The sequence below is a fragment of the Gymnodraco acuticeps genome, unplaced genomic scaffold (genome assembly GCF_902827175.1).
Source record: "Gymnodraco acuticeps unplaced genomic scaffold, fGymAcu1.1, whole genome shotgun sequence".
NCBI lineage: Eukaryota > Metazoa > Chordata > Actinopteri > Perciformes > Bathydraconidae > Gymnodraco > Gymnodraco acuticeps.
Window position 1 is genome coordinate 325,254 of NW_022990010.1, and position 16,036 is coordinate 341,289.

A 16,036-nucleotide genomic window follows, 5' to 3' on the forward strand; every position below is an offset into this window, starting at 1 on the left:
TAAATAAAATATGACTTCTGCTCTACATCTATAGGCATCTACTGCTGTGACACAGGACTTATGAAGACACACTATGTTGGATGTTATTAGCAAACTAGGGATGCAGCTCAAATCTATCTCTAGTTATTTGGTCTATAAAATGTCAGAAAATGTTGATCAGTCTTGCCTTAAGCCCAAGATGACATCCTCAAATGATCTGTCCACAAGTCAATGATATTCATTTTACCGAGTAGTATTAAAACCAGAAAATATTCACATTCAAGAAGCTCCAAAACATGTTGAATTATTTTTCTTATAAAAACAGAATCAGTGCTCAGAAATCCTTCCATCAGGTCAATGTGAAGTTCCTTGTCCTCTGTCATCCCTCGTCACGTCAGCATCAGCTCCTCCCCCCCACAGATCAGTCAGTTCATGTGAATTATCCAGTTGGATGCTACAGAGATGGTACAACACTTGTTTCATCTGGAGCCAGTGTTCAAAGGACACTCTTATAACAGAAATAACATGGAGATATGAAAAGACTCTGATTGAGACGCAGCACAAGTATTTCTCTGAGATGTGTCTTGTAGGATTTTACCTCCACAAAACCCCAGTGACAGCCACGTCCCTGGAGGAGTACGGATTACACAAACAATAAGGCATTGATTAAATGCTGTTGATTCATGTTTGTATTAAAGTTCATATCTTGAGCCTTGTTGTCTTTTGTCTCTATTTGACTGTTTCAGTTTTGATTGAAACTCACATTTCTGTTGTCTAATTTAGTGCTGACCACCTTTGACCTTGGTTTATTAAATGTATAGGGTCCGTGTAGAAAATCCATTAATTTCAAAACACACCTGCACATGATTCCACATTACTAAACAGCAAGCCTAAATGCAACATCTATGCTCACAAGGTTTGCCTAAAATGAGCTTGAATAAGTGTAAACATTTGTGCAGCTATAGGAAGCTTATACTTAATATTGGCTAAAAAAGAAGCGGCAAAGGTAGAGCCTCATTTAGGGACACTACACTCTTCCCTTGGGGCAGACTCATTTGCTCTGAGCAGCTGAACAAAGTCAGGGCTTCAGTATTATATTCAACCTTTAAATTGTATTTAAACTCAACCACATGGTCCTGACGATGCCAACTAGTACACATGAAAAGATTCACTTTGCCAGCATCAGTTTTTCCGGTCAGATCCTGCTTCTATTGAAAAACAAAAACACAGCATGTAAACACTTGGTCACACAGCTTCAGTTGGCCTAGTTTTTGGTCACCCATCATTAGACTTAGACCAAATTGCTAGTGAGCATCCCTTTGCATGTCATAGACCAGGAAGAGTCCGGTCGAGGTTTATAGAGGTAACTGTAACATGAAGAGCGGGACGGTGGCTGAACTCTATCTGCAGGATTTCTTTGCAGGGTGTTGCTGAAAAAAGACATGCACTGACAGTATCTCTTGATTAAAGGTGATGTATGATTTACTCAGGATGAATGACACATCAGTCAGGATCAAGTATGCATGACATCCTGTGCGGAGATTGAAGAAGAGATCACATTCATTTTGACATGCTTCACAGCTCTCATCTCAAGAAGGGGAAATCGATGCTTGCATTTACTGATTTTTGGCCACTAGGGGGAAGAAAAACTCACAAAACAGGAATCAAGTCTGGTCTCTAAGAATGTGATGAATATACAGTACCAAGTCTATCATCCATCTTATCTGTGGTGCCTGGAGCAAGAGCATACAGGTAACAGATTTAACACACACATTATGCTCTCGGGAATTTACACACATATTCTGATGCTAGTGCAATACGTAAAACTATCTTTCAAGTGTGGCTGGAAATAACCCAACAGCTGTCACATTTACACTTCTTTCTAAAAAGCTCCATAAACTTCTATATTAATGAAGACAACCAAAATGTTCAATATTCCGCAATGCATTTATTCCCCCCCAAACATTTAAAAATAGCTTTTACTAAACAGAAGCAGACAAGGTGCACAGCTGCACCTCTGTTCAATGTTTTTGTACCTTTACACCATAAATAAAAACCTATTAACAGCGGTTAAGTAAAAAGTATGCCTCGAGATGCACACACATAATAATCATACAAGTTTTACAAAGTAAACTCCCATTTCTCCACTCATTAACATTTACATCCCAGTTATTATCTTTACAGGAGAGCCAACATCCAAATAAAACATTTTTCTCCCCGTTAGCTCAGAAACAAACAGCCGGCAGGACACTGAAAACAAATGAATGGATAATCTCATAAAACATGTGTCCTACAGGTTGTAGTTGATGCATTTGTACATCTTGCCCATTTTGCGGTGCATCAGCATCATAACATTTATTGCTAACTGCTTTTGGCAACATGAAGAGGAAAAAAAAGAAATCCAAAAGACATTAAAAACATTTGCTCCAGCAAAATACAATGACACAAAGTTTTTGAAAAAATAAAAATAGTATGACTAGGTTACATTACATTCTTTAACTACGAAAAGTGTTGTTTCCTCGTTGAGTAGTTTGGGTGTTATCTGTCGATGTCACACAGCTGTTTAACATGTAGTCACATTTATACGCTGTTGATAAGTTCAGAGTGTGTTCGTCTTTACTCTCTCCTCGCAGCTGAATGACAGCGTTTTGTCTGATCTCCATACGTGTATCTGATCATGCAGGGGTAAGATATGTTAGTTCACCTGATTTATTGCACCAATCTGATGCATCTGAAGTGTCCTTTTTAACAAAAAGGCTTCCATGTTGAGATATGTCACTTAAGGACCAATGGTTTTTCCAAAGATCATTTCTGATGGATAACGGGATAACATTTCCCATTTTGATATTTAGAAAAATAGTTTTGAACGTGATACAACTATCAGCTCTTCTAAGTTAAAGGATCCAAAATATTCAAGAACAAATCTGTTTGAAAAAAGTTCCGTAAGTATTATGTGATTTAGAGTTGGGGTCATGATTGCTTGTGAAACTTTCTTGACAGCTCCACATAAAGAAGTATTTCCAGACATTTGCTTCTTCAAGTTACTGCTAGTATGAAGATGTTGCAAATAATATCCACTTGCCTTTGGGTCTTCACAGAATCATGCCATAAAGAGGGTATTTTAGTCGTTAAATACCTGACTCTGGTCTGTAGTAAACTCAGTGTTTTGTGTTGGGAAGGAGAGGAGGTTTATCAATTGTTTCAAACGGCTGCTTTCAGGGAGATAAAAAGAGCATTTACATTTAACTATATGAGATATGTGCGGCTGTAAAACTAAACAGTCGTAAAGCTGCAGAGACGGGTTTAAATTCTCTGCCCTTTCGGTTTCAAGAGCAACAAATAGATATTAAAAAGTCATTTAAATACATCTAAATATAGAAATATTGGTTTAACGTTTTGAAGTTAAATGACTGAGTGAAAACAAAAACATCCCAGTATATAAATGCTACCTTTATGAAATGACAAGAATTCGATGCGGAGATCACAAAAAAATAATATATATAAAACCTAATATTGCTGCAGTAAGTTACTTAGTGTGCATCAGAGATCCTGCACAAGAAAGGCATGTGACCCATGCTAACTCAATTAAATAAGGCTTTTCATTAATAAATGATAACTAGGGTGAACGTTTTTCAGATATTGTAATAATCAATAATGCAAATCACATCTCTTGTCCACCAGGACATTACAATTGAGTCTTTAATAATAATAAAAAAAAATCCCAAACCTGTGATTTCATGCATGTCTCATTTTGAAGCTGCACACTGACCATGGGTGCTAATGTTGCAAATACACTTCAGATTAAAAACCCCAGGACAGACAGAAACTATCTGCGTAATGCATTCAAATGATGTGCAAACTCAAACCCGGCCTCTCAACGTGACAAAGCAGCTTTGGTTCAGACTGAAAACATTGGCAGGAGAGAAAGATATCACTCAATCAATGAATAAATACCAATTATCAGTTAAACAATGCACTGTTGTAAATCGATTCTCCTACAAACTATAAAATCTAAAAAAGGAAATAATAATAAAATGAGTTTACATGATGAGACTAAAATGATACTTTGTTCTGGTAAACCCAATTTGAGCTTTTCACATGTGCTCCATAACAACAAATGGTGGACTTATTGGTTTCTTGGGGGAAAGGACAGATGTGAGGGAGGTCATGGACCGCTCCGAGACAGAGCTGGTCTCACTCCGAAATGTTATCTTAGTTAAAAGACACTTTGTGTGTTTAAAGGTTCCTGCTTTTAAAAACACTGGCTGACAACAAGTGTGACTGAATGTAACCATCTCCCAAGTGCAACAATATAAACTGCATCGTTTTTTTGCAGACAAAATCAACGGATATGGATATTTTATACATTTATTTTCGAAATGTGGGCATTTTTCTTCATCAGGCACATGTAATGTTATACCACGTTGAAAAGTGCAGTCTAAATGCTAGCTTTACCATGCTAACATGCTCACAAATGACGATGCTGCTTAGACGCTGATATCAGGCTTAATGTTTACCATGTTAGTATAGCATGCTAGTTTGCTAACTTTAGCACTAAACAAAGTAGAGCTGAGGCTGATGGGAATTGCCATTAGTTTTGTAGAAAGTTAGTCATAAAGAAGTATTGGACTAATTGAAATGTGTACCTCATGGAGATACTAGATAAATCAGTGGATCTCCAAAGTGATTCAAATGAATCCCAAGTTTGAACCCCATACAACAGAATGCCCAGTGAGAGGGAGAGACCTGATTATCTTAGCATCAGGTGACAGTTACTTCAATTCCTCCATTGTCTACAAACAAGTCCCATCTGCCTTGAGCTTTTTGAAGAGTGACAAACAATTCAAACATCATTACAGGTGCCTAAAGAAGAAACCAAAACGGTAGGCCTTCCACTGGGACTACTCTGTTACACAATGTAACATGACTGTTGTTTTGGTGTGATTTAGCGTCCAAATTAACATCTTCTGAAAGTGAACAAAAACAACCGACAAGAGATTATGGCTGGCTCATACATTTCCAGACGGCACGGTGCAAACCATTCATCCTCCTTTTTTTACTCCTGCTGTTTTATATTTCTGTGATAACATGGCTACGTTTTGTTTCCTCTCAGACCATCTAATACAGTCAGTACCAAACTAATAAATAAACAATGACATACGGCAAAGCTGTCAGAAAGTGAAGTTTAGACGGGGCGGAGCGCGTCACTGGCCCTCTCTTGCCTCCCGTCCAGAACAAACAGCACTTGCCTTCAGTCTGGTGTTTGGAGCCGTGTGCCGCTGCAGAGAGGCGGCGGCCACACAGCAAAGTCTATGACAGCCGTGCAGAGCGAGGGCAAACCCCTCCCTCACACGACGTACTGGTGGCTGTTGCCGTGGTTTGTCGTGTAGGCCTGCCGGCTGTACTGGAAGTGGTCGGTCAGCACGTTGTTCCTGCTGTGCTGCTGATCCAGGCCGTGGGAGAAAGGCACTGACCCGTTGGCCTGGAGCTTCTCCATCACCGGGTCGTCGAAGGAAACCAGGTCCTGCTTGGAGCTTGGCAGCAGCTTCTTCTCCTTGTTGGCGTCATACTTGGCCTGTTGGCAGGGGAGAAGGGCAGATTCTAAATGACTGGCTGTATGCCTACGGATCCTACATAGCTGTGGTGGGAAAAATGTTTCTCACAGAGGATAAATACAGAGAGTCTTAACATAACTATTTACTTTAAGTCTGTAGCCAAACAGCCACAAGTAGAATGGAGAGTGACAGAAATATTGGCAGTTGAGAAAAGAAGAACTGTAAAGCAAAAGCCAAGCCTATACATCGAGAATCTATAGAGCACATAGTTGGGGGTGGATGCTATGGAAAATAATGTATAATTATGCAAACCTATTTTTTATGTTTTTTACACCACAAGATAAGGTTCAGAAAATATTTGTAGGATGGAAATGGAAGATTCAACTTTAAATGTCACACATGTACACAGCACTGCATTTAACACATCTTAGTATTATAAGTATCAAGCAGCTTTTTTTATTTTCAGCTCTGGGGGAGCAGTGTGGGGGTCTCGCTCAAGGGCTTGTCATACTGTATGCAAATCAGAAACACTGGATGGCTCTTAAGGGGTTCTAAAATGAAAGGAACCTCTAATTTACCTCCTCTTACTTCCTCCCATTAGTCAGTGTGACTCACCTTGTTGTAGAGGAAGACGCCAACTATGGCCGCCATCATACCCATGACGTTTGTGTTGGTGACCGGGTTGCGCAGCATTAGCAGTGAGATGCTAATGACCATAATCCTCTTGGTGGCGTTTGCGACGGCGTAGCTGAGCGGGCTGACGATGTTCAGGACGCTGAAGGCGATGACGTTCTGAGCGAAGTTGCAGAAGCCGCTGATGAGGAGGAGGAAGAAGGTCCCCGACCATCCCTGGATGTCGGCCTGCGAAGAAAGCATTACGGTCAGGTTAGGTTGAGGAGCCAAAACGAGCTGCTGTCACAAAGAAGTTCCTTTACTGCTACTCACCAGGTCTCCATTAACGAGAAACACGGAGAGGTCCACCAGAACCCAGGTGGGCAGCATGAAGAAAACGGCATTAAAGCCCAGGATGTTGAGCAGCCTCAAGTGATGGATCTTTGTGTCGCGCAAAACCTTTAATAAGGGGAAGAAAACATTTAGACAAGGAGGAAGTAAACTAAACAAAAGTCATACTGCTCCATACAAGTCAATAGTGATTAGGGATGGGTATCGTTTGAAATTTATCGATTCCGATTTCGATTCCGGTTCTGCTTATCGATTCCGGTTCTTATCGATTCCCCGTTTCGATTCCAAAATTGTAAAATAAAGAGGTCAAACGTTTAGATAACAAAAATATATTTATTCTTAAAAGCTTTAACTGAAATTGTTACTAAAAAATATACATGCAATACAAATGTATTGCACAATAGCTGTGCTTTATTTTAACTGAGCTATGCCTGTGGCAAGCTATTAACAGGCATTACACTTTGCCTTTTCTTTTTCTTTTTTAGTGTAGTGGAGCCTCACTTCAGAGTGTTTACCGCGACCTATCTTTGGTGTTATGAAGTGACTGAGCTCGTGAAATGTCTACGGGAGGGCGGGGGGAGCATCGCTGCGGGGCAACTGTGGACCTCTGTCGCCTGTCAGCGCAATTTATATGATGCCGTTTAAAAAAATGAAGGGCGGTGCCGGCCGTCAGCGTACCGAGCCGGCCGTCAACGGCCCGCTGACGACCGGCCGTTCTGTGATTCTCCAGGTCCGCCCTGTATTCCACCGGGTCACCGCAGCACCGCGGTGCAGACGGACCCGCTGGAATACAGGGTCTACCGCGTTTAGGAACCGTTAAGCAGAACCGAAATTGTGTATTTTGTATGGGTACCCGGTACCCGGCATTTTCTTATCGGTTCTCATCTGGAACCGAGTTTCGGTTCCCAACCCTAATAGTGATGCAATATTTTGGGTCCTTTATTGTTACATTACTTTATTGTTACATGACAGAGTTGACTACACCAATCGCTTTAGAACAAAAACCTTATAAAAGTCAGCTAAGATATTTTTAACCAGGACATTATTTATAATAGTGTTGAAAAGTAAATCGCTTTGTAGAGTTTTTGCCATAAGCCAGACTTGTGCCAAACGAGAAGCCAGACCCAGAACGTTAATTGTTTCTAATGAAAATAGGTCCGCCAGGAGATGACAATATTCCATTTTCGATCCTGTTTTTCAACCTTAAGTTTTATTATGTGTCCACCATGAAATCCAAAATCCCAGAACTAACAGCAATATTTTCAAATCACTAAGTAGACTTTGCTGTGTCTATTTATGTTTGTGATAGTAATATTGCCAATTACCAGCATTTGGTTGAACATGAGGCCTGCATGCAATATCACATACACACTATTTCTTTAGGGCAACAACACCAGGGCGCATAAGGACAATAGTTGTGAAATGCAGTTGCTCATTTCAACACAGAACCATTTCACTTTTCTGACCGCATTTTATATACAAAAACCCTCAAACAAACAAAAAACATGTCATTTTATGGCATTTCACATCAAAGCACCCAGAAGCAACACTTTTCACTTTCCACATCTTAGTCCTCATGGGGCACACTCCAGCATGACAAGGATTTACCTTTTTGGAGAAGATGTTCTGCAGGGAGAAGCAGAGCGTGGCAGCCAGAGCGCTGATGAGTCCTGAAAGATCAAAGGACAGCTCGGTGGCCGTGGCCAGCAGCACCCCCCCGATGATGGGGATGAGCGATACATACACCTACGATAGAAACAGAGTCAGCAGAAACCCAGAGGAACAACATTCAGTTTATATCCATCAAAACATCACTCGCTGCATGCTACTAAAACTAGTAAGAATCATCGTTTTGATAATTGATTAAACATTAAAGTAATTTTCAGGCAGAAATGAACAAAATACGTGCTTTTTTCGGACTCTTTCATGGAGATGTTATGCTTTTCTCTGTTTTATATCCCAGTGAACTGCATCTTTGGGTTTTGGACTGGCAAATTAAACATTGAAAGTGATCAGCTTTAACTTTGAGAAATAGATAGGGATAGACAAAGTATGACATTATTTTGACTGAACTAGGATAAGAAATACTTAAAAACATTTAAATGAAATACGAGTAAACAACTACATGTTTTTTAGGATAATCACCATTTCATTGCTTATATTGTAAATGTGGGGGAAAACTTCTGTGTAGCTATGCAGTGGGAGTCACCGACTCAGGAAGGAGACACGGGGAGAGCTGGAGCTTAGATGTCAAACACTGATGGTTTATTTGGAGCTTCGGCCGGAGGATTCACAAAACAAGTCCAAGAGCCAGAGATTCTGAATGCACGGGAGCGTTGCCACGTCAAGTCTGAAGAACTCTACCCCAGACCCATGTACTGTATTTAGCTAGTTCAGAGACACAACATTGTGCATAACAAGATAGAATCATAACACCTCTATCAGCTGACGCCAACAGGCAGACAAAACACTGAGAGCACAGCAGCCAAGGTTACAGGTGCGTGTGCTCAGTCAGGACAGTTTGAACTGATACACTGGGTCAAAGTTATGGGCCTTGGAAATGATTTCCCCAACAGTAAAGAGTTATGTATTCGTCACAATTAAACTCTCGTCAACAATTACATATTTTATTCTTCATTATAGTGTTTTTGTATACAAACAAACAATTCAAGGGAATGAAGGATTGCATTTTGTTTTTATATTTTAAAATATTACCATTAGTACTAGTATTGTTGATGTACTGCATAAAGCTAGTGTTAGGAAGTTACACGGGTCATAACCATTTTTAGTAATCGAGTTAGGTGTCAGCGCTAGAATAGATTTCTGAGAGAATAATTGGCAGATTATTAGCTGATGAAAATAAACTTAAGCTGCAGCCCAACGTGAATCATTAAAACAAGCCTAAATTCCAAAGCACAAACACAACTTGTATCCCAGAAGAAACTCTCTCAAACTTCTTTACTAAACTTTGTAAAATGCACAAAGTGCTGCAGGAGCGTTATTAATCTATCCTACCACATGTTAGGATGGTGAGACAAAACGTCGAGGCTGCACCTGGAGGTGCTAACCCCTCTTTCTGAAACTTGAGGAAAACACCTTGAAGGCTGAAACCATCAGAAACATCTGAAGCCAGCTTTATTTGCATTTAGAAAATGTTTGATTGTGATGACAGAGACATGCAGTTGTTATGAAACCCTCTTGTGCAGCCACTCAGTCGCCCACTCTCCTCAAACCAGCTACACAGAGGGAAACTGAGAAAAAACACTAATTGGATGTTCAGTCCATTTACCGCCTTTAAAAGAACGACTGCCCATAGTTATACTGTTCAAGTAAACGCTCATATATACACTGGCAACAAGAATAAGGAACTTGGTGGTATGAGAACAGACTGTTCCTTAAAGCTCTCTTAATTTGTTGGTTGATGATTAGACCATTTCAACAGGATGCAGAACAAAGAAGCAGAGCAGCTCTTGGCAACGACTTTATAAAGTGATCTTCTGCCAACAAGGGACATGCAGGTATATCCAATATGTACTTTAAGACAATGACACTATTGTAATGGGAGTGGTGCTCTTTTTTTAGAAACCCTGAAATATAAGATGGGCCTCGTCTGGTTCAGCTGAGGCCTAGATTTCTCTCCCATTTTACAACTCATTGTGGAATTTCATCCAGGAGGCTTTCCCAGCTTAAAGGGAAGACTATACCAATGCTTTCAAAGAAGGTACTGTTTAGTCACAAGTACTCTGTACTCATAAGCTCCACACCGTCCACTTTATTAGATACACTTTCAATGCAATCCAATACAACTGTTCTACAATACGGTTTGCTTTTGACGACTGTTGTAAGTCACTGAGTATGTTTCGTACCGTCTATGATATTTATATTTTAACAAAACTGAGCCATGTCTAAACTAAGTATGTATTCAGCGTGAGGCCTACTGCTCCTCAAACATGATCTGCACACACACGTGATGAGCGTCATGCTCCGTGTGTGTGGGGCAGCCTGTCTGAATACTGAACTGTCCACTGTAAGGTTAACCTGACAGGCTGATGCTAGACTCAGAGGTCTCCTCCTTATTCACATTTAAGAGAACTTGAGTGTAACATGTTTAACCATCAGGATGGAAAATGAGGTTGTATATCAGATGATAAACGTTTTCGCCTCCATCATTGTTTATTTAATACCGAGTGGTAGAGGCAGATATTGAGCTACTTTTTATTGACATCTACTTTGTCTACATTATACAGCTGCACAGAGCATACTTCAAAAAAAGGTAAAACTACACTATAGCAACGGGGGGAAAAAAGCACCGTAACAATTTGACAACACAGTTGCTATGCATGACGGAAAATACAGCCTAGATGTTCACTCCTGTTAATGGGTTTGTACAGTAGAGCTCTCAAAGTTGTCAACTATTATCCTATTTCACAGCTTTTTCTGTCTCTAGCTTCTTAATTATGTTCTGGTTCCTTTACTCCCATAGCACATTGAATATCTTTTTTAGTTGTGGAAAACATTTGAAAATGTCATTCTCTTGTGAAATGCTGATTGATATCTTTGACCAAACAGCCTATCAACTCATCGAGAGAATAACCGACAATGAACACGTGTTATTAGTTGCAGCCATTTCATTCAGTATCTATTACAGTGATGGGAGTCATTGGGTTTGTGTGCAATATCTATGTGGTAGAAGTGTCAAAGCTTATCGAGACTGTCACATGTGATGCTAACAATATGACTTGTTGAAGGTTTTATTTAGTGTGTGAAGAACCTCTGTTTAATTTGACACTTTAAGTTTGATACTCTCCATCCACTCGAGTTGATCCTCCACGGTAAATCTCTCCCATCCCTTCACTTTGCTCATGGATTAATATCAAACAAAGAGTGTGGGCATAGCAGCTGATTTGTCCTCAAAAATCATGACACCGCTAAGCCAGACAATCAATCTCTCATATCACTCCGTGCGCTGCTTTAAAGATGCCTTTCCACCTGCTGCACACGGCATACCAACATACAGCATTAAACAAAAACAAGTTCAAAGACATGCATCAACACAACCCCAGTTGGCTGCTGTAATATTAGAAGTATTGAGTGAATTGGGGATTTAACAGGTGGATGTGGAAATACCAACTTCCACCCCCCTATAGAACATCTGATCAGGGACAAAAGCCCCTGCAGATATCCGTGATACGGCAGTATAGGCGCAGCAGTACTGTGCCACGTCACCACTGCTCTGTGTCAAACACTGAGAAACAGAGCGGGCCTTGTGTCCTGTTTGCAGAGTCGGACCTACTCACCTTTGTGCTTTGCTTCTCCTTCATGATGATTCTTGATAGCAGCACAACCCATATTGGCATTGTAGCTTTCACTGTGAGAGAAAGAAAGAATAGAGAAAGGCACAATTTCAGCTGGGAAATTACAACAAACTATGTGTCTCCATATCAAACATATTGCCCTTTAAATGGGTGAGAGTACAAGACTGATTACATTTGAAAAGCTACTGGGTCAAAGCCAAGCCAAACACAACACACCTTCATTGTAATGCGTCACTTACTGGCATAGGTTTATCCTGATGGTGTGTGTTACCAACAATGAGACTTAAAAGCCATGAAAACTAGATTCAGCTCAGTAAAAATAACTTTATCCACATGGACAAAGTGACTTTGAAACTTTAGAGAGAGAGAGAGATTTATTGACATGGCAGCTGTGCCTCTAAAGTTGTTTCCAAGGACCAACAAGGTTCCTTTAGTTAGTGTGTGTAGAGTAGTGCTGTAGCGACGCGTCGACGACTTCAAAATATCGTCGACGACATATTTCCACGTCGCTACACACACACGTGGGTCACCCAAAGCAAAGCTGCATATCCTAGACCGGAAGCAGCAGCTAGCTGTGGTGGCTACCATTAGCAGCTAGCATTTGCTCTCCGATTTTTACATAAAAATGGAATTATGGATTATAAATTAAATCATTTTTTTATACATAGACGTTAAAAACCTATGGATTAACCGATTCAGCCGCGTTTTTTCTCATTTTAATGCCATTGAACACGTCTTTTGATCAGATTGACAGCTACGGTGGTGAGACGATCTCCCTAGAAGCTCTGTGAAGGTACGTGTTGTGATGACTGTATTTGCTTCCCCTGTCGCGAGTCCGGATCACTCAGTGATGATGCTATGTACCTACATAATCTGTGGAGTCTCAGCTTTAATCGGATATATTGTATGTGCAGCTACGATAAGTAATAAGGGTACTTTTATCTTGAGTTCTGTGCCAATGTCCATTAGCATTTTTCGCTCAGGGGTCATTTAGATGCTTCTTATGAGACTTGTGTTTTGTTTTGGTAAACATGGTTTGTATCGTCAGTTAGCTGAGATTATTTCCGTTAATCTGGTATAACACATTCATAGGTTCTTAAATATTAAGATCCCCTGAGACACAGTATCGTGAAACCATTACGTGTTTTATGAATTGAACAACAGAAAAATAATCGTTAGATTAGTCGACTAATCGATCAAATAATCGCCCGATTAATCGTTTTCAAAATAATCGTTTCCCCCCAGCACTAGTGTAGAGGTGATCAAAACAGCCAAGAATAGTTTAATTTTAAGTGTATTTAGTTGACTTTAGGACAAACTATTAGAAGATATGACTATGTTTACTGTGGTATTTAGAAAATGAATTTCAGGTAACAATTAAAATATGATGATATTGGTTAAATAACACAGGAGGGCATAACGATAAACTGATGGTGACAGACCTCGTCTTTCCCTCCCTACACTTGCATTTCGAATGTAATTTTAAAAAGAGAGAAACAACTGTAAATAAGCACAGTTAAAGTTGATTTGACAGGTGCTGTTGAAATTTGAACTCTTAAGGAGAAGTGTTTTATAAGCTTTCAATCAATGTAGTCCAAGTAGAATTGACACCTCTCTTAAAATAGATAAAAGAGAAAACTGAACAATCAAACCGTCGTAAAAATCATGACGTATGACCTTCAAACTGTTGTTGTATAAGACTGACAACTGAATTGTATTTCAACTGTCAAATACTGATGGGAACTAATGGAATAAAGCTACACGGTTATTTAAAGCAGGTTAAACCAGTTGAGTGTGTCAATGGGAGCTGTCATCAGTCATGACCAGTGTTGGGACTAACACACTACAAAGTAAGGCGTTACTCTTTCTTTTGTCGAGCACAAAGAAAAGAAAGTTTCTGTTAAATGTAAGTTGTGTCTTGGCGGGTCAAAGATCCTATCTACTGCCCAAACCAGTCATTCAAATCTCTTGAAACATCTGCAAAAACAACATGCTGGGACGAAGCTAGTAGCTAAGACCACAGAGACTCAGCCAACGCCACTCCACCTCCACCTAAGCAACAGCGGCTGGATTTTAACCAAGGGACTGCTAGCCAGGGAAAAGTGGATAAAGCCATTGCACGGTATGTTGTAGAACACATGCAGGCTATTGCTACAGTGGAGTCACCCGCTTTCAGGGAGCTAGTTAGCATGATAGCATGTCCGGGCGGCACACGGCATATGGGACGGAAATCTTTTTCCAACTACCTGGAGAAAGAATATACAAAAATGGAAAGCCAGCTAATATCGATGCAATCCAGATTGCATATAATGCATGTCAAGTTGATCAACAGATTGTATTATTCTCCAATGCAATAACAGTACTGAAAGGAAGGCTATAAGGGCATTAATGGGAGCCCTTTTTTAAGTAACTAAAACGTTACTTTTCACAGTAATGCATTACTTGTTTGTGTAATTATTCAGTAAAGTAACTGAGTTACTTTTGAAATGAAGTAACTAGTAATGGTAACTAGTTACTGGTTTTCAGTAACTAGCACAACACTGGTCATGACAGACTCGGATTTTGAAATATTTTAAAAACATTGTAGTAATACTTTAGACTGCAAATTGTGGTGTTCTAAAACTGTATTGCATTATAATGAACGGTATTTCATTATTAAGTCCACACGTATTTATATAGAAATGGGTGGAACATAGTTGTACAAACTTATCAGTATAATAGACAGCCTCCAAAAAAACCTCTATAAACAGTTTCAAATAATGTTAATCTATTGAGAGGCTGATAACATTTGAACCATCAATATCCACTTGGCCTGTGGGAAAAAGGATAACTTTGGACTGAAACTACTTTGGTTTGTCAGTTTTGGTTCCGTTTCAGAGAACAGTATTTCCTCCCCTTCCTGCCCAGCGAAAACAATGCATCTTCAAATATGAGAATTTTTTCTGATAAACTACACTAATTTAAGTGTTGACAAAATGTCCAACTTTTTAATCATACATTGCCTAACAACCGTGCAAATGAAAAAGCATCATCAAAAAGCTGAAGATAGGGTACTTGTTCTAAAAACAAATACTTTGTTAGAGGTGACTTATGGACCATAACGCTTGAAAAATGAAGATGTAGTAGAGATGCATTGCTGTAGACTCAACTACCCAACAGTAAATAAAGGACTTATAATTATCTCATCCATGCAGCAGTCAAATGCAACATGTGAATCACAGTCAAACACTCAAAGGGAACATTTTACTGGACAATAACAATTTAAACGATATCCATATTATTTGCATAAAAGTTTGTTTTGGATTTACATTTCCCTCATACTACTTAAAGGTTTTGAATGCATGTATTTTACTTGTAGAGGATAACTTTCACAACGTCGTATTTGAACTTTTCTCCCCTTAAGGATCTCAATACTTCTTCTCTCAATGCTTAGGGGAAAACTCAATTATATGAGGATTACATCAAATCAGTCAGCGATCAAAGTTAGAGAAACGCAACACCGAACAGGTTCAGTCCTGGACCCTCCCCCCTGACGTATTAGCTTTAATTAAGTTGGGGAGCTAGCTAACAGTAGCTAGTTAGTTACTCTTAAATGGAGCCTCAAGCGGACCAATTTTAAGTTAGCGGGTCGACGGTAAGTTAATAAATCCTATGAAAGCATGTCTGTTCACGGACGCCACGCTGACCCGGGCTCACAGGCTCCTTTATGTCGGTGTCGCCGAGTTGCCCTGCGTTAGCCACGTAGCTAACAGCTGACGGTGCGGACACATCATCAAGTTACCAGGTGGCCTCACATTATCTCACACATTCATGCAAACAGGCTGTACTCACCGGTGTGCGCATATGAAACGGGTACTTTCCATATGCTGAAGTGGGCAGACACAGATGCAAAGTATTTTCCGAAAGCTAGAGGCAGGATGGTCCACCGGTAGTAACTGCTCGGCAGTTCTGTTGTGGGGACTCCCCATGCCCGCAGCAGCGGCGGGAGGAACACGACGATAGAGATGATGTGGAACAGAGAAACTGTGACGGGGTACGGGAAATCATTCAGGATGATTTTGTTGACGATGTTGCCCCCTGAGCTGACCGTGTACCAACACACACACAGAAAAAATATCCGGATCCCTTCCCTAACAGGGGGCCGGTCCGCCGCAGCCATCTTCCAGCGCGGAGTGACGAGTCACCGGCGGAGAGTCCGCCTGCACCGGGAGCTGCTCCGCGTCA

General features: G+C 40.3%; 1 protein-coding gene across 1 annotated transcript; it reads right to left on the minus strand.

Moving 5' to 3' along the window:
• Positions 1–1,907: 1,907 nt before the first annotated feature.
• On the minus strand, positions 1,908–16,036 carry slc35e1 (solute carrier family 35 member E1). The gene is made up of 6 exons (XM_034213050.1): positions 15,644–16,036; positions 11,795–11,865; positions 8,106–8,243; positions 6,480–6,605; positions 6,150–6,395; positions 1,908–5,554 (listed from the first exon to the last, which is right to left on the minus strand). Exons 1-6 carry the CDS (start codon positions 15,969–15,971, stop codon positions 5,327–5,329), a joined length of 1,137 nt encoding a protein of 378 aa, XP_034068941.1. The 5' UTR covers positions 15,972–16,036; the 3' UTR covers positions 1,908–5,326.

What these genes read in the sequence shown, in the direction of transcription:
- slc35e1 (XM_034213050.1), bottom strand. Translation starts at nt 15,971, where the DNA reads ATGGCTGCGGCGGACCGGCCCCCTGTTAGGGAAGGGATCCGGATATTT. An exon ending in AGAACATCTTCTCCAAAAAG is followed by an intron (nt 6,606 to 8,105) that starts GTAAATCCTTGT and finishes CCCTTATTAAAG; the next exon opens with GTTTTGCGCGACACAAAGAT. An exon ending in TTCTCGTTAATGGAGACCTG is followed by an intron (nt 6,396 to 6,479) that starts GTGAGTAGCAGT and finishes CTTTCTTCGCAG; the next exon opens with GCCGACATCCAGGGATGGTC.